The 24,782-nt window shown below is 43.7% G+C and overlaps 1 protein-coding gene across 3 annotated transcripts in view; it reads right to left on the bottom strand.

The window, feature by feature from the left end:
- CREB5 (cAMP responsive element binding protein 5) overlaps nt 1–24,782 on the bottom strand; it is a 455,800-nt gene that overhangs the window by 263,968 nt on the left and 167,050 nt on the right. For all 3 annotated transcript variants that reach the window (XM_019639951.1, XM_019639950.1, XM_019639952.1), the window contains exon 5: nt 6,904–7,076. In XM_019639951.1, coding sequence (XP_019495496.1) covers nt 6,904–7,076 — 173 coding nt within the window. The remainder of the gene's footprint in view (nt 1–6,903; nt 7,077–24,782) is intronic.

Here is a 24,782-nt window from a genome sequence, read left to right as displayed (position 1 = left end):
GACTACCCTAAACCCATGACCTCTGCACCCATGGCCAATACTTTTCCAAGACTGCTCTGACCTAACATGGTTTGGCTCTGAGCAAGCTCTTGTTTTCCAGGTGTATTTTTTTCAACATGCTGCACGAAAGAACAAGTGTCTAGATGTACAATAGATGCAAACTGAATAATCATGTTCTATTTGCTCTAGAAGCAGATGCTCATCTGTGCTTATCTATTCGAAGGAGAGGGTTGGGGAGGGAGGTACACAGAGAAACACTTATATGGAAGCTTCTGGAACCTTGTGGGCAGGGCTTGTGTTCATAAGATCCAGAAATGAAATTCTCCTCCAAGAGGAAGTCACAGGCAAAGTCCCCTATCAACAGCAAGAATCAGTATAAGTCTGGAAGTCACACTTCATCTGGGTGGGGCCCAGGTCTCTTCCCAAAAACCAAGAAGCCAAATGTGGAACAACCAAATGGTTTGAGAAAGGACAGTCATTCTCTAAGATGACTTTGATTTCCTTAAAAATGAGTGAATTTGGCCAGGAGACCTCCCAGGTTGAGGTCCGCTCTCTGTATTCATGTGCCCAAGACAGCCCCTGATCTCTTCCTTGAGAGCCATGAAACTCCTGTATATTTCTGCCAAAGGATTGAAGCAACTGCTGGCAACTCAGTGTGTCTGCCTGTGCCCTTGTCAGCCCTGCAGGTGTGTGAAGGCACAGAAGCTCTTCACACTGGAGCCAGGTAGACTGAGCGCCAGCCAACTCCTGTGGGTAGATGATTCTCCCAAATAGTCAGACACACTCATGGGTCTCCCAAGGCGCTGGGGTTGCTGTGGGCAGGAGCACCGGGAAACCATGTGCTTTGGAGTCCAACAGACCTACGTTCAAAAGTCTGCTTATCTCACTGGCCAAATGACTTGGGGCAAGTTACCCCTCTTCTTCGGGTGATAAAACTGAAGTAAATGACATCTACCTCTCTGGACTCTTGGAAAATTATAGGAAACAACATGCACAGCCAGATGAGCGCCTGGCACGTGGTAGATGTTGGACAAGTGTTAGTCTCCCCCATTCTTTTCAGGATCAGCCTGCTACCCAAGGGCTTTTCTAACAAGAAGCTGGAGCCATCGAGGAGTGACCTCTAGTTTTCTCTGCCAAATGGACTAGCTGTTATAGACTGAATGTTTGTGCCTCCTCCCAAATTCGTATGTTGAAGCTCTAACCCCCAGCGTGGTGGTATTAGGAGGTAGGGTCTTGGCGAGGTGATTCGGTTTAGATGAAGTCATGAGGGTGGAGCCCCCATCATGGCATTAGTGTCCTTATAAGAAGAGGAAGAGATACCAGAGTGCATTCTTCTCTCTCTCTCTCTCTCTCTCTCTCTCTCTCTCTCTCTCTCTCCCCACATACACACATAAAGAGGTCAGGTGAGCACACAGCAATATGGCAGCCTTCTGCAAAGTAGGAAGACAGCATCACCAAGAACTGAATCTGCCAGCACCTTGACCTTGGACTTTCCAGCCTTCAAGGCTTGCCTGAGGAATCAGAGGCAGGAACCAGATTCAGAGACAAGAGCAGGGGTATTTTTCTACTTCTTGGAATACGCAGCTATGTGCTCTGGTGTTCTGGCTCTGCCCCCTTCATCTGGCCACAATACCATGTGGTATTACAACTTTTGAATGTTGAGAAACCTTATATTTCCTCAAGTATCAGTACTTAATGTTTCGTTCCACACATAAAACTCTGTGAGTGGAGGGCTGCTGGCCCCCTTGTCAGAGGTAATTTCTCAAGGCTCTGCAAGGGATTTAACAGGAGCCATATGGTTAAGTCCATCAACCCTCCCAGAAAGCATCCCCCTGAAGGGCCCTCGTAAATGTTCTCGGGGCTGTGAAAGATCCAGCAACTTTCTAACAATAAAGCAATGTTCATAGCCGTGATATTCAGAAAAACACAAAGCAGGAAGTAATGGCTTCTGGGCTGAATTTCTCAAAGGGGGCTTCAGGCCGTCCTGGGCCAATGACAACCTGGGACCCGCTGGCTTGCTGGGTCTGTAGGAAGAAGGTTGGCCTGGATGTCACTGGCATTGGCTCGAGGTGGGCAGGGACAGCTGTCTCCTGATGGACAGTCTTAACCAAGCTCAGTTGGTTCGTGGAGTTTAAGAAAACTCTTAAGAATGGATTTACACCTATGCATTTACAGAATAAACACTTCTTAAACTGGAAACTGCTTGTTATTTAAGCCTTCTTTAAGCCATGCCTTTCTGTGATAGCATCATTTACTGACTCTCTCCACTTTTTTTATTTTCTTTTTTCAGAGCAACAATGACAGAAAAACCCTCAAATCAATGAACATTCCCATCTCGACAGATACTCAAGCAGCAACACTAACTCATACAACAAAACCACATGACCCTCCCTGATAGTAAATGTGGCATTGCTTTTGACACCAACAAGGTCTAAGATGTAATAAGTATCTTTATTATTATTATTATTATTATTATTATTATTATTATTATTATTATTTTCCTTGATCATGTTCATGGAGCTACACCTGATGTTCGGCATGACACACAGTTTCAGGGATTACAAAGAGAAAAGAGAGAAAAAAACTACAGAAAGAGTGAGAGAAGGTACAATTTATGATGAGTATTGTCTCTTTTATATTTTTACATAAAACAAAATTTGCTTCTACAGTATTTTATATAAATTTCTGGCTAAATATCAGATCTGTTTTGCCTAGCTATAGCCCCATGCATATAGGGTTTATGACCAAATAGTTGCTATAGCTACACATCACATGGACATGTATGTGCCAGGACTCATTGGTAGAAAATCATGGAGAAGTTACATACATAAATGGCTTCACATGTGCATGCTGTTGAACATATTTTCAAATTTCCTGATATATTAACTAGAATATTCCACCGTGGGCCAGATATCTTTTCTCCAAATATCAGCCTCGGTAAGAATATTTGTATATCCTGGGATTAGACCTATCACACTCCCACTGTAAACAATTACAGTCAAATAGTTTTCACCAATCATTTAATAACCAGTTTATATACTTTCCCAATTCCATACAGAGAATTAAATTTGTAGAACATTTCGAACACAGGAAGAAAATCTGCAGAATATTTTGGCAGTGCCTCTTATAGCCTGTCAGAACTCTGTACTGATATCTATTCTTGTAGAACTCTGCACTCCATAGTATCGTCATTGCTGTCCTGAAGAATTACTGAGCACGCATTATCCACTATCATTTGCTCCATGAAAAGAAATTTCCTAAAGAATTAAGAAAGCTGGGATCTATTAGGATTATAGCCACCTACTCAACTGATTATTAGCTCCTACAAAAATGTCCCATGTGAGAAGAGACAGTGAGACAGAGGGAGAGACGACAAGACTACCTGCTCATCCACCATGTTTCCCAGGCTTTGCTGGCTTGATCCTGAATTAATGAGCCTGTTACATGATATCTAATAAAAATGACTGGAGTAGAGATCTTGGAATCTTCCACATATTTGGTCCAAGGCTGAATCAATTTCATCTATACTTAACACATGCTTGTTTTCTGTCTCCCTTGCCTCCCTCACAGCCCATGCCTCACTCTTTTTTTTTTTTTCTCCATCTGGAAAACTTATCGCCTAAAATGCTACCATCAATCAACCAAAGACACTCTTCCCGACAGAGTGTCTGCCAGTTTGACTAAGCACAAGTAGTCACTAGTTTGGGGGTGCCTCCCACACTCTCTAGTGCTGTGTGTTTTTCTAGCCTGCCTAACCACACAAGTGCAATTTGGGATATTTATATTTACCTGCAGTTTCTACTGGGATAATAGCACTACCTTGACACAACCGGGCATAGGGCACGGTCGAGGGTGAAGGGGATGAAATGGAAATTGTCCGTGTTGTCTGTCTACCCACTGTTAACCTTATCTCTCTGGATTTTTGCGTTTCTACCCATTTTGGCTTATGTTGGCTCCGTGCCTGCTCAGAAAGTATGAAAATCACATGCTCCCAAAGGTGCAGACACTTTGTCCCCAAAATCTTCCCTGAGAATGGGCGCTGCTCCCATCTCCCCATTTTTCATGTCAGTACCACTCCCAATACATTCAAGCCTCTACGTTTAAATGCAGCATGAAAGGACGGGGGCAGAAAACAGAGCAAAGGGAGGGTTGGCAGCAGAAGCCAAATGCTGGTAGAAGGGAAGGAAAGAGGGGGAGCAGGAGACAGGCAGCCCCCTCCCACTCCCACAAAGTTCCAGTTGGGAACACACCCACCGGCCGCAGCAAAAGAGCGCGGTGCGTGGGCACAGGTGGGTCCCAGCCCCTCTGGCTGGATGCAGCTTAAGTGCAGCCTGAATGAAGACTTTCATTGCTGTTTGCTGTTTTTGTTGGCCCGTTGCCATGGCAAACATTTGCAGGTGGCTTGGCCAGATTTTGACACTTAAATATTTGAGGTTGTGATAAAAATCAGAATATTACTACAATATGGTTCTGTGCAGCCTCAAAAAAAAAAAAAACTATCTGCAATTTCAAATGCTCATTTAAAGACACAGTCTCCAGAGGGAACTCATGTTTTAAAATAAGTACTCATTTCCTCTTTGCTGAGAGAAATAAAAGAGTCAACCATCCCCAAATGTTACCACCTAGAGTTTCATTCTGAATCCGCTGGCGAGATGGGTTGGGTTGTTCCTTGCTGAGCCCCCACGATCATCCGGGCAAGGTTTTGGATGGGTCACATGGAGAAAATGGAAATGACAGGATGTGTGGGTTGAAATCAACATGGTAAGCATGGCAGGGGAGGTTCCGAAGAAAAGAAACAGCCTCCCTCAAGTCTGGCAATGAGACAGAGGCCTAAAAGTGACAATTATCTCCTAGAACACACCAGGAGGGACACACGACACCCCAGGATTGGGAATAAATGGGAAAATGGAGTGGGTCAGGAGGTCACACGTACCAGAGAAACACCCCCACCCATCTAGGCATAGTGACACAGCTTAGAAATGTCACCCAACTGTACAACCCTGGGCCAGCTGGGTAAATTATTGACAGAGTCAACACCCATCTTAGAATTAATACTAGCCCTTAAAAGATTATTTCATACACACAGACACACACACACACACACACACACACACACACACACACACACACACACCAAAACAAAAAAATACAGCATTGTACTAACAATGGCTGAAGACTAAGGGCCTCCAAGAGGGTAGCTGAAGGTTGGTGGGGGAGAGGCAGGAGAACTCCAGGGGAGAAGGAATGCTGTAAAACTGCTAGTAAACTCTAGCACATTTTATGTTTTTTTTTTCCCCCTTGAAAGAAAAATAAAATAATTATAATTAGCTGGCCTAACTGTGAATTGTCTGCCCAAAGCCAAGCCACTAGAGTGAAGGAGTCCCTTGAAATTTAGATGCTGACTTTAACAAACTCACCCCACCCTCTCGTATATTATAGGTCTTGCTTTAGATGGTGGCAACATTTGCTCCCACAGTCATTTGAGAAGAAAAGAAATCTTTAGCAAGAGGCACTTACTAATTTAGCGTTGGCTTCTTCAAACAAAGCCAAGCATTCAAATGGCCAGATTCATTTTCTGTTTCTTGAATGGGAACCTACAGGTACCCATGGCAGACTCACAAAATTGCCATTGCCCGCGACTCGTTTGTTCAAATGGGTCTTCGCATGTCACAACCCATGCAGTTGAAGGAGGAATGAGCCAGTGCTGTCCCCAGTGCTCACTCTTAGTCTGTAATTCTTACAAGCATTAAAAATAAGGTGGAAAAGACACACGGACAAATTGTGTGACAGCTTCTAAGTTTTCTTTTCATCACCATATCCAATATTCAACTGAATAGTCCACCTAAATTTTGATGCATATACCAAACCCAGCGGGCTCCCTTTCCTGTTTCAAACAGAGAACTCTGGGAATATAGAGCCACCAGTTTTCAGCATCCAATGACATAGATTTATCGTAGCTCTTTGGCTTGGCGTTCTCTTTTCTTCCTAGGAATCTGAATGCTCTTAAATCTTCTGTTTCCTCTTCACTCTACCCATGTGAGGGTGGAAACAGGAGACACCATCCTCATTCTGGAGATAAGGAAGCCGGGCCAGAGATTCTGCATTTCTAAGAAGCTCCTGGGTAATGTCCATGCCACTGACGCTCAGACCACACTCTGAGCAGCGAGGGGCGACACCTGTCACGTGATACTCCGGGGTGAGAGCTCGTTCGACCCCATAAATACAGAGTGGCTGGGACCATTCCACCAGTGTCTCTCAGTGCCTCACTATTGTTTTGTTTATGTGTATGAGAGGGAGAGGGCTTGCCTTCTTTGTTTGTCTATTCCAGGAATGAGTATGGACCAATGCAGGAAGAGGGGAGAGCTAGTAAGGAAGTACTAACAAGGAAGAGAAACAAGGAAAAATGATCAGAGGGAAGGAGGAATGTGGAAATATACAGAAGACACAGGTGACAGGCTTAGCAGATCCTAGGAAGAGCGGGACAGACTCTGTCAGAGAGGAAGCCGGGCTGGTGAAACTCTCTTCCACCATCCTCAAGTGTTTGTCCTACAGTCGTCTTAAAATTCACCCATGGAGTTGCCTTAAAAATAACACCCACGGAGTTGCCTGTAGTCATCTTAAAATTCACAAATCTTATTTGAAGAAACAATGACACAGAGTGACTTGCTTTGCCGCTCCCCCCCCCATTCCCTGCCCCCAAAGTCAAGGTCAAACAGCTTCCACTAAACAGAGACTCCCTCTCCCTTCTCCCATCAAAAACATTACTCTGAGATCTAGGCAGTATCACACCAGCCAGGAAAACCAACTTCTGTCCCATCCAATCTGAGCTCTAGAAACAAGAAGATCCAGAACATTCCCTGAGTTCTAGCCAGGACCCAGAGACAGCAGAGGAGGTCTCCTTACCCGATCTGGCGGTTGGTAGAAGGTGCCTGTGTGATGACAGAGCTGGACTGGGGTGACGGCATGGCTTGCTGAATCACAACGCTGGTGTCATGGTTGGGCATCCGGGTGCTGCCAAGCTGGTGAGCTCCGGGCCCCGCCATGGCCCCACCAACTGTATTATGCATCGAGATATTCTGCCCAGAGAAGACAGAGAGGAAAGGTCAGAAGAAGTCAATGTTGTATTCTATTCTCAAGCTCTCAAAGGCCAAAATTGGGAATCTGGTCATGTCAACTAAATAAAGAGTTATGGCTTCTGGCAAGCCATGGGTCCATTCATCTTGTTATAACTTACAGCTATGAGAAGATGAAAAATAACTATTCACCCTTAGACTAAAGCACAAAAGGAAATCCCTTAAAGTTCACTGATCATTCTGCCACCATCCTGATGTGAGGTTTACATCAGGGGTGTTTAGCGCATATCTTCTCTGACTTGATATGATATATACTACATTTGAAAATGATTTCTGCCGTAAGTGCATAATATCGTGATTTAGTGAAGAGCCACTTGGCATTCTGCTTTCAATGACAAGCACACTGGGTTGGTTTGTTTGTTTCTTTTTCTTTTTCAGTCCTATAAGAGTGACCAACCACTATTCTTTCCCCAGGAAACTACCACTTTTCCAAATCATAATCTGGGTACTCATGACCGAAGTCCAATAACCTGGGGAATGAGGATGGATGATTGGAACACACGACAGGGTGTCTGAGATCCAATGACATAAGAGCAAGAGTTGCAACTTTCTGCTATATTCCCACAAAATCAATCCATAACAATTCTATGGAATCATGGAATACAGAATAATGTATGATTGTCTGCTTGCTTGCCCATTGTCTGTTCATCTAGAATGTAAAATGTTTGTGTTCACAGCTCTATCCCCTGGTGCTTGGAGCACAGTAGGCATTCAGTAAACATGTACTTTATGAATAAATGAGTGACAGGAACAAATGAGACAACTATGTCACTTCATGCCTTTACTTCTGATGGCTTGAATGAAGGCCTCTTTGTTTAAAATTCAGAAGTAAGGTACAATACTCAAGACAAAGCTGGCTTAAAAGAGCAATGGAAGTCACTGGGACAGGAGAAAATTCACAATGAAGCCAAAGAGGGCCGATCAACATGGTGGGACCGATATGTGAAAAACTCAGAATGTAGAAAAGAAAAAGAAAACACAGGGCAAAGCAAATTAAGTGAGCGGGCCTCTGTAAGCCACTCGGTACAGCGCTTCAGCCTAGGAGACCAGGGAAATTCGAGAGGTCAGTTGGACAACGGGTTGAGGATGGCAGGAAAGAAATGAAGTGTCACCAGCAATTTACTAGAGGAAAAAATATATATATCTGTCTGCGCTTTGGGGTTAGCAACGAACAAAATAAATCTTACCCAGGAGAACTAGAAGTGGTTCTTTGAAGTTCTTCTGCAAAGCACAGGATTTCCTGCACTACGTGTTAAAGGATGGTGATAACATGTATGGTATTCGGGGTGGTTGTATCCATCACACTGCACCTTTCCCAGGTTTCTGATTTCTAACTCCTGACCACACAGTTTGTCAGGAGTCCAGATGGAAACTGGGCACCTGGCTTAGACATGAGCCGACTGCGTTGTCGTGGGCTCCCCAAGGCATGAGCAGGCTTATACATACACACACGGCCCAAAAGCTCCTTGTATATACTGGAAGGCTGTTCTGATGTGGGGAAATAAAGTGGTTGGTTAAAGGAAGATGAAAGGAAGTGGTGATTTGTATTGGAGTGTCAGTGCGGGGGGATACGCTTGAGTTCTTTTTTATGGGATCTAGAGGCACAGAGCATGGAACTAAAAATAACGAAAATAAAAATAATTGTGTTATTTCTTTTGAAAGTGAAACATAACAAACTTACTTCCCCAGGTCTTAAAACAAGGTCTTGATAAAGTAAACAAGTACAAGTGTTATTTGTTCCATTGTTGGAATCCTCAAAGACACTCAAAATTTTTCATCTTGCTCATAGTCACCTACTTTGTCAATAATAGCCCGACTCCCTTTTTAGAATTATTTCTGTCGTGCTATGCTGCCAAAGGTTATCAATCAAGTTGTACAATTTAATGTTTAAAATAATAATCTTTAAATTCATAAACAAGAATATAAGATCTATGTGCCCTCCTTGAGTTGCCCTTGACACCTCTTTTCTATCACCCCCATGTGCAGTCCCCAAATACCACAAAATCAACTTAAGCATCTTCATCTCTTTCTGTCTTCCCATCTCTCCTGCCACCAGCCTACACTCAACCACCACCATCGCCTTTCCTGGACTAGACAGTGGTCTCCTAACTGGTCTCCTGTCACTCACTCTGGTTTCTCTTCCTCTTCTATACTACAGCCGCAGTGATCTTCTCAAAAGGCAAAACTGATCATGTCTACACAACTTCCCCTCCACCCCCACTCCCAACCCCACTTCTAGGATGGCTTCCCATGATTTAGAAGACACTGGCAGCACTCTTCATATGATCTCCAAGGCCTGTATGGGACCCCTCTCACATCCCCAGCTCATCTCACGCCACCATCACTCTTGTTCTCTGTGATTTATTCCACCTTGCTGGAATTTTCCTGCCCTCAAACTGACTATGCTCCATTTCAGCAAGGGACCTTGGAAAATGCTCTTTTTTGTTACCTGTGCTCTTCCCCTGACTACGCCTTCACAAATCAGATCAAGCATCTCGTGAGGAAGCCTTCATTGACCTCTCCAATGATGGGTACCACCTCCCTCTCTTCTGTAGTACTTTCCACAAATTTACAACGGTTTTCGGTTATTTCATTACTATCTGTTCCTTCCTCTAGAATATAAGCACAATGAGAGAAGGGACTAAATCTGACCCTTACCCCACATTGTGTCTCCATGGCCTAGGTCAGTGCCTGGCATAGAGTGGGTAGTCAGTAAATATTGAGTGAATGAATAAAACATAAAATAACATCTCTAGAACATTCAGTATGAGGAAATCTTATCTTTTATTCTGTCAATTTTCCAGAGTGCTAACTTCTTGTCTACTTACCTTGAAATCTCAAAGTATGTTCACAATAATAGAGTTTTAGCTATTAAGGTACTTATTTGATTACAAGCTCGAGAAATAGAGGGGATCAGGATTAAGAAGAAAGTCATGGACATGTCATGTAGATTAGAAAGTAAAGCCTTTGATAAAATATTAAATGAGCCCTTGGAGAGAGGTACCAAGAGGTGAGCTTCAAGCTTTGACCACTTTGTTCAAATGATGGTGACAACCATTCTTTATCTCCACTATGAAAACCAACAAAAACTGACTTGTGCTGCAGCACAAATAAATTGGTTTCATTTCTTCAGAGTAAAGCATGGTAAATGAGAGAAAGAAGCATGTCTCTCCCCACCCAAAAAGTTTAAGAATCTTCTCTGAGGACCATTAAAAAGAATAAAAAAGACTATCTAGGAAAATACTTCCCACCCTCCCCACCAACATTTTTAAGACCTCTCTTTGTATCAGTGACCGCCTCCACAGATCGAGAAGGTGTCTGAAAGTTATATTCTAATTCTTCAATCATCTCCTTTCTCCCCAACACATGAAATCTGCAAATTCTCCAGCCACCTTCCCCCACACCCAGAGAGTAATTTCAAAACATTGTGAAAAAATAAACAACTAAGCAAGCGTTATTATTTCATGTTAAGAGGAGACAATTTTTTTTTCTCTTGAAGCATTACATAGTAACTCAAACACGAAATTATTTTCTGAGTTCACATTTTCCCAATTATGGGTTCAAAACCTGTCTTTATGGATAAAAGAATGGCACTTTACCTCCAGATAAATTAAATATCCAATTTCAAAAACATAAAGAATGACTCCATCTTGCTGTAATTTCTTCTAGATAGGTGTATAGATTTGAAGCTGGTGAAACAATGTCACAAAACCAGTGCATGAACGTCAATATGCCAGGAAGGATTAGGGGTGTTCCTCCAGGTTCAGCCTTTGGCCTTTTCTTGTTCAACACTTTTATCAACAGCTTGGATGAAGATGTAAAAATTGTGCTTGTCAACTCTGTGGTTGACACATGTTGGGAGGCATAGCTAATGTTCTGGATAGTAGACTCAGGTTTTACTTGAGCCAACTGTGTGATCTGGCCTCCAAAAATGCTAACATAAATCTAGGTTATGGTAAGAGAAGTGCAATGTCCAGATCAAGGGAAGTAATTACTCCACTGTAGAGCACGTTGAATTGACCACATTTGGCCACCACATTTTAAGGGGGAAATTGACAAATAAGAGGATATGAAAGCAATGAAGACATCCAAAATGCATCACAGGAAGAAAGGTAGAAGAATCATGGAATATTTAGTCTTAAAAAGAGAAGACTTAGAGGGTCATGCTAACTGCCTTCAAATATTTGTAAGATTATACATAGTCTCTGTTGCTCCAGCAGTCATAATTTCAAAAACTGGGATCATAATGCTACAAGCCAGTAATAACTATAATGCGAGGACCTATTTTGAAGCAGCCACTATGGTAGAGGCTTTATAAACTGCAACTCTAATCCTCACAATGACCCTAAAAAAGAAGGCATTATTATCTTCATTTTAAGATGAGAAAAAGAGTAAAACTCCGCACCATCCCTAATGCCATGCCATTCACCTTTGGCCTCCCTCACTCCTTCTGGACTGATACTCTAAAAATATGAATTTAGCCTTTTGTTGGGATAAATGTACCAACATGTAGAGATATCCAAAGACAAAACAAGCTGCCTTGTAAAGTACTGGGCTTCTGGTATCAGAGTTAAGCCAGTAGAGGCTACCGGTCATCCATCAAGAATGTCACCAAGAGGACTCTTGCATCAGGAGGGAGATGGCACTAGATGGCCTCAAAGATCTCTTTTATTGCTCAGACTCTCTTGTTTATGATACATGGTTCATACTTTGACTCAAATGATTAGTAAATACGTGATAATGTTGAAAATATACTGGCATAGGCGTTAGGAGGTCCCTTTTGAGTGCAGTCTCTTTACCCCTCCTTGGAGCCATGTAACCCGGATAAATAATTCAACTCTCCTGGCTCCGGAGCCTCACTGATAAAAGCAGGGGTTGGACCACTTGGTCTCCATGAGCTTTTCCAGCTCTGGTACTCCATAAGTCTCTTTCTGTGTTACATTTTATGAGACACTGAGCATCCAAACAGACTTTTTAAACTGATTCATGGCTCTAGAAACATTGATTTTTCTCCATAACCATAAGCTTTTGCAGAAATTAGCCTTCTGAAAATTACAGCTTCCTGCCAGACCCATGGGATCATGATTCAACAAACTGATCTAACAAAAAGTAAAATTTCCTAGACATCAAAGATGAACGCTCCATAGACAAGCTATCTTCACCTAAATATTTTCCTCTTTGGTTCAAATTTCTCCACACGTCCTTTGATTTCTTCCTCCCTTCATGTCCTGCAATGTATCTTGCTCTCCATTCATTGTTGTTCTGAGACATAAAGGGTGTGAATGGGATGAGAACCAGGGAAATAATGAGTCTTGATTGCATACTCAGTGAGCTTCAGGTAGAGTGGTAATTGTCTTTCTGCATGCATGGACTTGGAATACAATACGCAAAAAAAAAAAAAAAACAACCTGATGTATATGAATATACATTGGTGTTCTTACAAATAACTATAATTTCAGGGTGTGGTAATGAAGGATGAAGGCAAGTGAACAACAAATGCAAGCGAGGTTGAAGCATACAGGCAAAATAATGTTGATTCCCATAAGGTCCCAAAATGTTATCTTCAAATCTATATTCTGTCCAACTGCCAAGGTGTGGAGACTTTATGGGTTTCTCTATAAAGAGACAGGGTCATCCCAACACGCGTTTACAAGTTGAGTTGTGCAATCTTGAAATTGTCTGCATCTTAATGATGCCCGGGCAGTTATGAAGACTTTCAGAACTTCTCAGATGTAAACATCCATGAACTGCATCCAAAAGATGTCCGAGACATTGAGAGAATAACAAAGGTTCTTCCTTTCTGGGAGATAGTAGGCTCTCTGGAGATATAGAAGGGATTCTCCAGGGTCTTAGCTCCTCCTTTCTGGTGCTCTCAGAGGCGGGGTACCAATATGGGTATTTTTTATCCTACTAAGAGGGTGGGCTGTCCCATGACAGAGGGGACAGTGAGGTAATAGAGAAGGCACAGCAGATGGGAGGTGAGGAGACCAGGGCTCACAGAGGATGCCCCTCTCCATAGCATTCTCCTTAGCATATTCACACAGTGCAAGATGGACAACATAAGGTAAGAAACCATCTCAGGCAACCTCTGCAGGAGGGGAAAAGGGAGGCAAGCACAGGGCACGGTCAAAACTCCAGCCTTGACATGCACATTCAAATTCTGCTTTTTGGGCCGGCTGACTGTCACGGTGGTTAAGAGCTGGCTTGGGATGCCAGAGGGCCCCGGTTCAGATCCCACATATGAGGGCCAGTGACACTGCCCTCTACAGCTAAGATGCTGAACAACAGCTCAACCTGGAGCTGGGCTGCCGTGAGTCGCCGGCGACGGCGTAGGCTGCAGTCCCCTGCTGCAGTGGGGTGCCATGGGTTACCCATGTGTAGCCAGCAGCCAGCGTGAGCGGCCAACAGCCGCTGTGAGCGACCATCCAGAAGCTGGCAACTGATCTGCCTCGCCAGGGAAGAGCGCAATGATGGTGCCAACTTGGGCCAGTGAAGCAACGTCCTCCATAACTAGACTGAAGAACAAAAAGGACAGACAGCAACTTGTCTGTTCCCCTTCCCCCAATTCCCCAGCGCTGTTCCCATCCCCCAATTCCCCAATAAAAATCTTTAAAAAAAAAAAAATCTGCTTTTTCAGAGTTCGCTCCTTATCCCCAGAGAATTCCAAGACGACTCATGGCGCAGAATGAAAATACGAGCACTGGAATCAGTATCAAGTTCACATAAGCTCTCTGTCACCTGGGGCATGTTATTCAGGTTCTCTGAGCCTTAACTTCTTCATCTTTAAAATGGAAAAACAAATCACCTAACAGACAGGGTTCTAGAGAACATCACATGTGATAACAGATGTTGCAGCACTGTGACTGACAGCAAACATGTACTTCTTTCCTTTTAGTCAAGTGTATAAGGCGAAGTTCAGAGAGGAATGGTTCATTCTGGGCAGCCACTCCCCACAGCTAATCTTAATAGAAATATTATGAATAATAGCTAACACTTCTACAGCAATACTATATGCCGGAAAACTTAATCTTTATCATCAGTCTAGGGTCTGATTATTATCCCCGTTTTACAGGTGTGGAAACTGAGGCACAGAGAGGTTAAGTGACGTGCTCAGAGTCACATAACCAATAAGTGCAGGAGCTCAGGTCTAGGCCGTTTAGCCTCAGAGTCCAGGTTCTTACCTACTAAGTCATACGAGCTCTTTAGTCTCACTGTAAAAAATAGTTTCTAGTGGAAAGTGACATGGTAAAAAATATCTGTACCTGATATCCTTTCTCTGGGCATTAAAAGAAGTTATTAATTGATGCTGGCATGCCATCCTGAGAATTACAGTATATCTGTCATACCACTAATTTGGATCGATGTCATCACCACCATCTTCTCGGCTAGAAAAGCCATGACTTCATTTCAAAGTGATTGATGAGTGGTCCTTGCCTTAAGACCACGTTGCCTACACAGGCATTTCTAGACTGGTGTGCAATGAACAGGACAGATTAGAATTAGGGAGGAAAAGCTGTAGTTCAAAGAGGGTTGAACAATACTTTTATCGAACTCCTAAAACAAGCAAACGAACAACCCTCACTTGCTCATTCTTCGATGTTAGTTCACCTTCCCCAAGAGTTCCAAGAGCTCGGAGAAAGCCTGAGAAAGACACCATTTCTCTGATATTTGGGTCAAGTTCAACCTCCAAGGCAAATTCCCTTGCCATGGGTAGAAAAACAGCTGCTGTGACCCTCCGTGGCCTGAGCCCACTCACCTGTTTACAGAAAGCAGGCAGCCCCCCGAGTGGGGCTCTGGGCTTGAGTCTGCAGGACATAGAGCAGCTGCGGGATCCGTCTGACTAGTCTATGCTGTCCTCCAGCCCCAGATCTCTGCCATGCTTTCTAATACTGGGTTTGAGGCAACGGAGCCCGGAACCATCCCTGTAAGCATTTTATAGCTATTCATTTAATCCTGTAGTAAAATGCTCAAGACAATAAATGTCTTCTTAGGTGCCACCCTTGACTGTGAGAAACAATTTTCAGGTGTCTCTCAAAGATACTGCTCCTTCCTGTTGGGATTCCCAGTGCCTCGGACTGCCCGTGTTTCTGCTCTCATCTACCACTTTATTTGTCTCCGTTGCTTCTGCTAAATATAATCCACACGAGTTAAAAGGAAGGAAATGGTGCCACTTCATTCGGGGTACGAGAGTTCCAGTTGGGCAAATTTCTGTGGTTTCTACAGATACCCCGGAAGCTAGAAACTAGACTAACGCCACTGACAATGATATTGTACTCACTGTTCACTGGTGGGGTTCCTCATTTCTCAAAGAATTTTCTTCCAGAAAGATGTGCACCAGCCTACTTAAACACTCGTGCTGGCATTCCACTACCTCATACATAAGCCTCCGCGTTGACTTCAGCCTTTTACAATCTGGTCCCAATCAATCTTTCCCACATCGCCTCCTGGCAGCCCATCCTCCCTCACACCCCCTCACCGCTCACACACACAGACCTCAGTGCTCCTGGACTATTCCACACTACTTCATGTCTCTTTTTCACCTTCGCACATAATATTTCTTCTTTGCAGTCAATCCGTTTACCAAGATCCAGCTCTAAGGTCCCCTCCTCTGAGGAGCCTTCCCCGACTCCTGCTGGCCCTGTTGATTGTTCCCTGCTCTGTGTTCCCACAAGAGCTTTGTCCACACCTCCATCAGAGAGCAGGACTTGTGTCCATGTGTGATTCCTCCAGTGACCTGGGAGCAGTGAATACACCATGTTTATCAGAGAGCAGCCAGTGTCTGCTCCATGACATGCATGTCACAGATACGCCATCAATTCAACTAGTTGGTGCATAAATGAATAATGTGTGATCTTGAACAAATTTATACCTTCTCTTTGCTTCAGTTTTCTCTTTTGTAAAATAGGAACAACCCTACCACATAAGATTTTTATAAAGATGATGTTAAGTAATATAAATACAGAGCTTAGTGCAATGTTGAACATATTAAATGCCCAATAATTGTTAGTTGCCATTATTATAATTATCATTGCTATTATCATGATTACTACCAAGGCTCACACTGTCTCTCCACTGGGTAGAATTAATAAACCACTCCTTTGTCCTCCATCTTATCTCATGCATACTTCTTTCAAAGCTCCTGTAAACATATCGGTATATGTACTTATTTTTAAGTTTCCCGCTTTTAGCTGTGAATACTTTGACAACAGGGACAGGGTCTGATTTCACATCATCATCCTCAGAAGCTAATGCAATGCTTAGCTTCTGAGCTAAACGTCACATAGACGTTTGCTGAGTGACTATATAGTAAGCATAACCAGTGCTGTTATGAAAAGAGAAAAAAGAAAAAGTAAGCATTCTCCCATGAGGTCTACAGTTTAGAGGAATATGGAAGTTTAGGGAAAGGTGGGATGAAAAACAAAGGAAACTGAAAACTGCCTTTAGACACGCGCACACACAATAGACACAGGGAGAGACACATCATCTAGAGCTGATTAGACCACGGTCTGAAGGGCAAAGGGCTAGTCAACAGGTCTGCATTTTCATTCGAGCTCCACCATTAGGCACATGATCTTGCTTAACTTCTTCAGTCTATTGACTTGGCCTTCACACTGATTCCCACATCTGCCTTTTCTTTGCTCTTCTACAAGCCCCAGAGCTTTATCACCTCCCATCCTGATTACACAACAGCTTCCTGCTGTTCTCTAGGTTTCCAATCCTTCTGGTCCCTCCCAGACCGCTCGGACTCCACTGTCCAATTAATTGGTGTAAATCAGCAATTTCCTATTGTCACTCCTCAACTCTAAAGCTGACGGGAGTTTCCCTTTACTTACTGAAGTCCGTTCTTACTTAGCCTTGCCTCGAGGCTCACATATCCAGTCCCATCTCTTACCCTTGTCCTCTGTCCGAACCCTCCACTCCAGTCACACTTCTCTACTCACTAGACAACACATGAGTTCAACTTCTCACCTTCACTCCTTTGCAGGTACTTTCCCTAGGCCTGGAATTTCTTCTCTTCCTCTCTGCCTAGCTAAACCCTATGCATTAGGCAGTACATTTGTTGATTGATGGATGGTGTTTTTTCAAGTACAAATGGAGGATGGTACACCCCTGCTTTCTTTGACCTATGAAGTTAAGACGCAGTAATGGCTTGAAGAAAAAAAAAACTTGAATAACACACTGTAGCATTTTCCTACAGCCCCGCTGTCTCTCCTCTGACATCCCCCATTCTTAGAAAGACTCTCTTCCTCTCTTCACTTCAGTTCATCTTCTCTATGTCACCTCCCAAACTAAAGATATTTCCCCAACCCCTGTTACTTTCTACCTCAGCACCTCAATCCTTTCCCTCATAGCACGTCTCACAATGGGCGATTGTTATCATTATTATTTCCAGTTCATCACGTTATAAATTCCAGGAAGGGACAATGCCTGTCTTGTTTACTATCACTGCTGCCTAGCTCAGTGCCTGGCACAGAACTCAATGGCTGTTGATGGAATGGATAAATGAATTATGATTTCTGAGGTGATGAGATAGGGATAAAGAACAATCAATTTACGATTTCCTCTTGTCTAGGCTGGGCTCACAGTTGTGTTAAACCTGAGATACAAACAGATAACATTTGCTGATTTGAGTCCTATCAACACACCGAGGCCAGAACACAGCTCAATCATCTCCTCAAATTGCCACATGTTTGGCGAACGCAGACCTGAGCTCCCGGTTCAAGTGAGGCGAGATGGGCCTTCCCGGGCAACCGGCAAACAAGACAGAAAAAGCTAAAGCAAAACGACTAGAAACAAGCAAGAAGGGACTTGGATCCTGAGGCCGGGATGGGGAAGGGAAACGGGTGGCACCAGTGGCATTACCAGGATTACACATCTGTGTTGCCCGGGGGTGCTGAGCGCACAATGAAACGCTGAGAAGTCACACTGGGAGAACCTGGGAGAGCCATGCAAGAGGCAAATGGCCCATTCGAGAATTACTGAACCAATTTCTCTTGCTTCCTTACTAAAAAATGTAAAATCACTTAAAAGAAGAGTGCACATAAAATTACCACTGGGGTGCTGAGGGTCTATTTCTTCAGCATTTCAAAGAGAATCAAATAGGTACTTAATGACCAGAAATACAAACATAGCACTCTCTTAAAAGCTGCTAATGATATGCTACAGTTCCGAGAAGAGCCTTTCCTTTGCCTCACCTTTCCCAAGCCCCCCCTTCCTCAGCTCTCCTCTCCTGGCCCAAAGAACAAGAGGGTAGGGCTGGCCCACAAAGATTAATTTGCTTGAAAACTCCCCTGCCTGGAGCACTGGTTAGGCATCTGCGTTCCTGAATATTTGGCAACACTACGCTCTTAACATCAAATAGAAATGTGATATTCAGCGGGAAGGCCAATGTGCTACACGACAGACTTCCGTCTCCGAAACAATGGAGAGTGAGTGTGCCTGCACCGCGTTGCTCTTCTGGTGGAACCCGTCAGGTGGCTCGCCGTGAATGGCCTCGCTTTGTAAATTGTGTAGTGCTTCGCAAGCACAGGTGACGGCTACGCTGCCCTAATGATCGATATTAATTAAGCAGCACATTTCTATCCTGGGAAGTGGCTGTTTTATTGGAGGACAAGAACCCTTGAACCGCCATTGCTTCCAAGCAAACTGAATCATAGCTCCCGGGGTTTGTTCAAGTCTTAGAGCAAAAACCAAATCACGGAATGCCACCGAGGAAATCCATGAGAGATTTCGTCTGTCTGATTTGATGAAATTCTAACATAAAGAGATAACTGTTTTCACTTGACTGTAGCAAATGAAATAACACGTGTCGTGTAGTACAGGGGCGTGGCCACAGCTGGACATGACAGTCCCCTAAAAAGCTTCCGGAAATCCTGTCTGAATAGTAAGAGCAAATTTTTTCAAAGTTTCCTAGCAGTAACTTGGGTTTTCTGGATCCTTAGAGGGTCCAGAAAAGTGAAATGGGGGTCAATGGAATGGTTTCTGTGTTAACAATACCTACAAGGTACATCCCCAAACCTGCATGACATCACCCATAACCATTGCTAGCTCATTTCCTACTATTCCTTACCTTATTCACTCTGCTCCAGACTCGCGCTGACTGACCTCCTTGATGTTCTGCTAACACATGGGAGCCTTGGCACCATCTGCTCCCCAAAGCTGGAAGGCTTCTTCCCATTATCCTCACAACTCCCTCCCTCACTGCTTCCAAATGTTTGCTCACATGGCAGCTCCTAATAAGGCCTATGCCTGAGGCCTCTCTGCTTGAGATGACAGCTCTGCCGTAATCCGTCCTTTCCCATTCATAATACCCACTCCTCCCGCACGTATTCCAATCCAAAAGCGCCAGACCACTCCTGATCCCAATTCTTAAAAGAAGAGTTTGAGAAAAGACAAATACACAGACAAATCCAATGGCTCTGGTTTTTGTTTTTCTCCACCAAGGATTCCTTTTGTGATTTTTCTCCCTTGGATGTCATATTTTTAAAATACTTCTTTAAAAGTTATGAATTCATTTTCCTATAGGATTACCTGTCTTTGGAAGCTGTCACATTCTTTAATTTCTAAAATCTCATTTCACTCCATTGTACCACCGGACACTGCTGTTTCACGGTGTTGACAAAAGTCTAGTCAAACAGAAAGAAGCTGATGTTTCAGCTAGTCGGGGCCAACTTACCTCAGATAAATGTACAATTTCAATTAAAGAGGTTGACTACTGTATCACTTGGGGTCCCAGTAGGAAACAGATGGCATGCTCAGAATGCATACTTTGAGGGGTGGTGAATACAGGAATTATTTGCAAAGGTGTGGGCAGACTACAGGGAAGCTGCAAGCACAGTGCAGTACCCTGGGGCCAGTTCCAGCAGGGAGCTGTTAGCATCCCCTGGCTTACAGAAGAGAGAGAAAGGGGAGGCCACCAGACTCAGGGGAGGACAGAGAGCTATGTGGAGAGGACACCTGGCAAGGGCTTGTGACCCTTGGGCAAAGGAGGCAACTACTAAGGGAGCTGGGCAAAGAGACACTCAGGCTCCCTAGCCTCCCTCTCTAGAACCTGCTGTGGTGCCCCTGTACCACTCGCCTAAATCCAATGGGAAAACACAGGTCAAAGATGCTTGTGCACGTGCTGTACACAGGTCAGCCTTGCAGGGCAGAGAGGGTGGAAAGGAGGGAGAGTGGGCCTGGATGGACCATCAGGAAGAACGCTGTACAACTATGATTTGATTCGACTTGCATTGTTTTATCTTAGAAGCAATAATTCGTAATATACTTGCTCACTAGGGAAAACTTATATGGAAAAAAAAATAGGTGGGGAGGAATAAAATTACCATCATCCTAACATGCAGAAAAAGCAAGTATTTTACTATTCCAGATATTTTCTCTATACACACACCACACACCCTCAGAACAGTATATAATATACACATATTAATTACACATATTATATATATATATATATATATATATATATATATATATATAATATGTGTGTGTGTGTGTGTGTGTGTGTGTGTGTGGAGAGAGAGAGAGACACACACAGAGTCAGAGACAGAGACAGAGAGCGATCCATGGTACTCAAAAGATCAACAACCCCAGTTTGGGACCCAATGATACGTTTTTCAATGCAACCCACCTACTATGACTAAAAAATAAAATGTCACCTGTATCTTCATTTCCTTTCCTCTCATTTAAACCATCTAAGGGCAGGACTGTCACTAACTGAACGTATCCATGTGCTTAGTCAATCCTAACAGGACTGATGAAAACAATAGAAGGCAGAGCTAAGATGTGCCCGTTCCACCGCATGCCCACGTAACCCAGCTCCACCCCACAAACATGGGCCTGGACAAGCACGGCTCCGCTGAACCCAGTTACACACCCTGAAAACAATGGCTCACTTTCAGGCTGAAGCTTCTGATTTGTCTACGTTCTCCCGGTGAAACAATCGGGCTTGGAATAGGAACAGCTTTCTATGTGGGAGTCCCAGAAGGAAGAAAAGTTTGGCACCTGGTGCCTAGGGGACCATGAAGCCACTACAGTGCTGAGCTCAAGTCTCCTTTCTGCCAAAGTTATTGGATGGGTAGAAAGTACGCACGTTTAGAGCTTGCCTTTTTTCTACCTTGACAGTCAGGATTTATGGGTTGGTTTGCTAAGTGGAAGCACCAAGGCCAATGAAATATTTTTGTTTAGATGAGCGTCCCCAGGAACCTGTCACTCTTGGGTTAGGACACCGAATGTTTTGGTCCCCGGTCTTTGGCAACAGTCTATAATTTTTTATCCTGAGTTTATTTCAACCCTAGGATGCCATATCTCCACTGACAACTTTAAGGTGGAGCAAATTTACTGATTACTTGATAGCTGAGAAATAATCTTTCTAAACCTAAAACAAAGCTGAGGTGAGATCTCAGGGCAGTCAGGGACCCACATAAGAACTACACCCATGTAGCCAGAGCTGTTAGCAAGTGGGTCCTTGGACAAAAGGCCTTACATTTTCCCTTGTGCACAGACGCCCACATTCTTAAGCTGATGATATACGTGTGTTTAAGTTTTTGCTCTATGGATATGTTTCATTTAATATTTGAATGTTGTCCAGTGACCTTTAAAGAAGCCCAATTAGAGACCTATGTATAAAGAAATGTTTTTCAGATGTCTTTTTATACCTGTAGGGTTTACTGACCACTTTATGAAATAGTTTCCAAACCCCTAATAGATGAATTTAGAAATGTAAATCTACCCTTAAAAGTCAAATAGATTCTCAGTATGAAATGCCATTTTAAAGGCTTATAACCATTGGTAAAGGCAAGTTCAAGGCAAAAGATGAAACACAAAGTATTTGAATTTCCTATATTATCTTCACCCGGGTAAGCATCTCTGCCTACGAGTTAGTTCTGCATTTATACACAATACTGATTTCCCTGGGTAGCTAACTAGCTCTCCGTCCCATTTTTAATGGAACAATGACGATGTTCAGGCCTAAAATCTAATCTCTCATCTGCTGGCATCGGAAGAGACCACCCCCCGCCCCCCAAAGCTTCAGGGCCCTCATGGATGCCTTGTCTTGTATGCTGCTCCATTTATTCGAACTTCCTTTCATATCTCCACACTGATAGAGGTCAAGGTTCCAATGCCTGGAGAAAAGCTGATAAGGTTAAAACACATCTTTCTCGTTCCTCTCCCCCTCCCTCATTGACTGGGACTAAAGTCACCAGGAACTCTTCTTGAAGTCCTTTAATGCTAACCCAGGGCAGGAGAGGGAAAAGACCTAGCTGATACCTAGTTTTATCTTTGTTCAGAGGGAGGGAATCCAGAAAACCTCTTTCTAGCCCATGGCGAGCGCATTTGGGGAAGCTGTCTACACACACACACACACACACACACACACACACACACTCCTGCTTAGTCTTTCTAAGACAACTCAAACGTACTGAACTGAGCCCCGGCTGAACAAAATTCAAGCAGAGGCGGAGAGGTGGGAGGCTGGGGAGGTGATGCAGAGCCAGTGGTGGAAGGCGGGTAAAGCGCTTATGTTCTTGCATCTTAATTTCTGTGACATGATCCAATTATATCTCATCAATGGTTCCCCGCTAATTACTAGCAGAGATGAATAGTGAAAGATTCCCCTTGTATTCAAGTTTTCCCCAAAGTAGCCTTCCCTCCCTGGCTCCCTCATGTGAACATTCTAAATCCACGTACAGAGCATACCTACAGCTTAGGGCATGCTCCGCCAAATAGAGCGTCACTTAAGAAAACCGGAAAAGCCCTTTGGGGTTTCAATACGAGGCTATGGCCGCAGGCTGACCCCGAGAATCACACAGGGCTGGGATGGAAAGGGACTGTGACCCCTCTCCAGGAACAATGTCTGTAACCAAAGAGATGTTGGCCAGCAGAGGAACAACACCTTTCATACGCAGGATTTCATTGTTAGGTTTCGGTGGTAACTTAGAAACATGAAAAGGAACAAAGAAAAAGCAGACCCAAAGAAGTTCACATAATTACTGAAACAGTGGAAAGTAGGGCAGTGGAAAAGGAGGGATGGAGCAGAGAAAGGACTTCAGATGGAGAGATGCAAAACAGGAGACCCAGCTTGGGAGCAGGCTGGGAAGACAAGACGGAAGAAATTCCAAGTTTGAGGAAAAGGTTATTCTAAAATGGAGAGGGACCTGCTCTCAGAACTTTAGATTTGAAAGCTACCATAGAGAGCCTTGAACCCAACTCCCTGTCCTCAAAGAGAACAAAATGGAGGCCAGAGGAGGCGACATGACCTGCCTCGTGGCCCACATCTAAGTGGAGGCAGAAACAGGCAGAAAACAATCTAGATCTTCTGACTCCTAATTTAGTGCTCTTTCTGCTATGGTGGATTTTAGAGAATTTGATTTCTACGAAGTAGAAAGAGTGACTTTAGCTCCTGTTCACACGTGGACCTGAATATGTTGGACCCACAAGGTAATTATTTCATGCTGGGGATGAGACAGGCACACAAAAGAGACGGGATTGGGGTCAAGTCCGGAGGGTGACTGTCTCCTCAGCATGGCCACTGGGGATGCAGAGTGAAGGAAAAGGGAATCTCTCTGACAGTGGACACACCGGCCTTTAGGTCCAGCCATCTCTCACCAGCCGATGGGAGTCTCTGACAGCACAAGGCCTGAGGACACTCTTCATTACACTAGAGGGACACTTCAAACCTCCTGAAAGCACAACACAGTTACCAAGCTGACTCCTACCCAGTTGCTTAAGGTATTAAAAAAAAACACACACACACAAAAAAACAAAACAAAACAGCAAAGAGCTCCTTTTGTTCTGACAATTCTTCCTCACACTTGAAGTGCCCAGCACAATTAGGGCCATTTATTCTGTGCTCACTTGGATAATGCTCTGATAAAAAGCTTCAACTGCGGAGTGTGGCTGCCGGACAGGAAAACACTATTGCCTCTATGGTTTCATATACAGATTGTGTCATACTTAATGCTGAAATCATAAACTATGTATTTTTGCCCCCTCCAAGCTGCCTATTGTGTGCTTATAAACAGGAACCTGGCAGCATGTCAGGGGTGCAAATTGATTTCCTTTCCCAAATAAAATTTTAAAAAGCAAATAAACAAGGTTATGTTGGCTAATGAAACATTACATGCCAGGCTGGGGAGAATTCTTTTAAAATGTATTTTCTTGAGCAAAGGCAACACAAAGCATCCGTAAAAGGTTCTTTCATAAACAACATGTTTACACAAAAATGCATTACTTGAAAGAAAGGAAAGTTATGGTGCATCTCCCATGATATATTTGGGTTGTGTTTTTAAGAAATAAATTAGGGGAGGGTGAGAAGGGGGGGGGGTCCTGCAGTGCTATGGAATTTGGAACTTAACTAAAGCCACTCAGAAGGAAGATAGAGTTGTTCTTGTTTAGAAAAAATTTTTGATCTTAGTGTTTTTATCATTTATCACAAAGACAAAAGTAGCCCCCTTTGAGCGTATCCTATCGGCATGAAGAAAGCTGAGAGAGAAAAATGAATCACGCCCGCCATGCTCAGAATTACACGAATAGGGAGCCTGGCTGGCTGGCCTCAGCAGAAACACCTCCTGGAGAGTGGCCCATTTCCCAGCAGAGATGCCTACACCAGCTGGAAGCAGTTTTAGTAATCTCTGTGTAAGAAGTGTC

This window comes from Hipposideros armiger, unplaced genomic scaffold (genome assembly GCF_001890085.2).
Source record: "Hipposideros armiger isolate ML-2016 unplaced genomic scaffold, ASM189008v1 scaffold_47, whole genome shotgun sequence".
NCBI lineage: Eukaryota > Metazoa > Chordata > Mammalia > Chiroptera > Hipposideridae > Hipposideros > Hipposideros armiger.
This window is presented reverse-complemented; position numbering and strand designations above follow the sequence as displayed.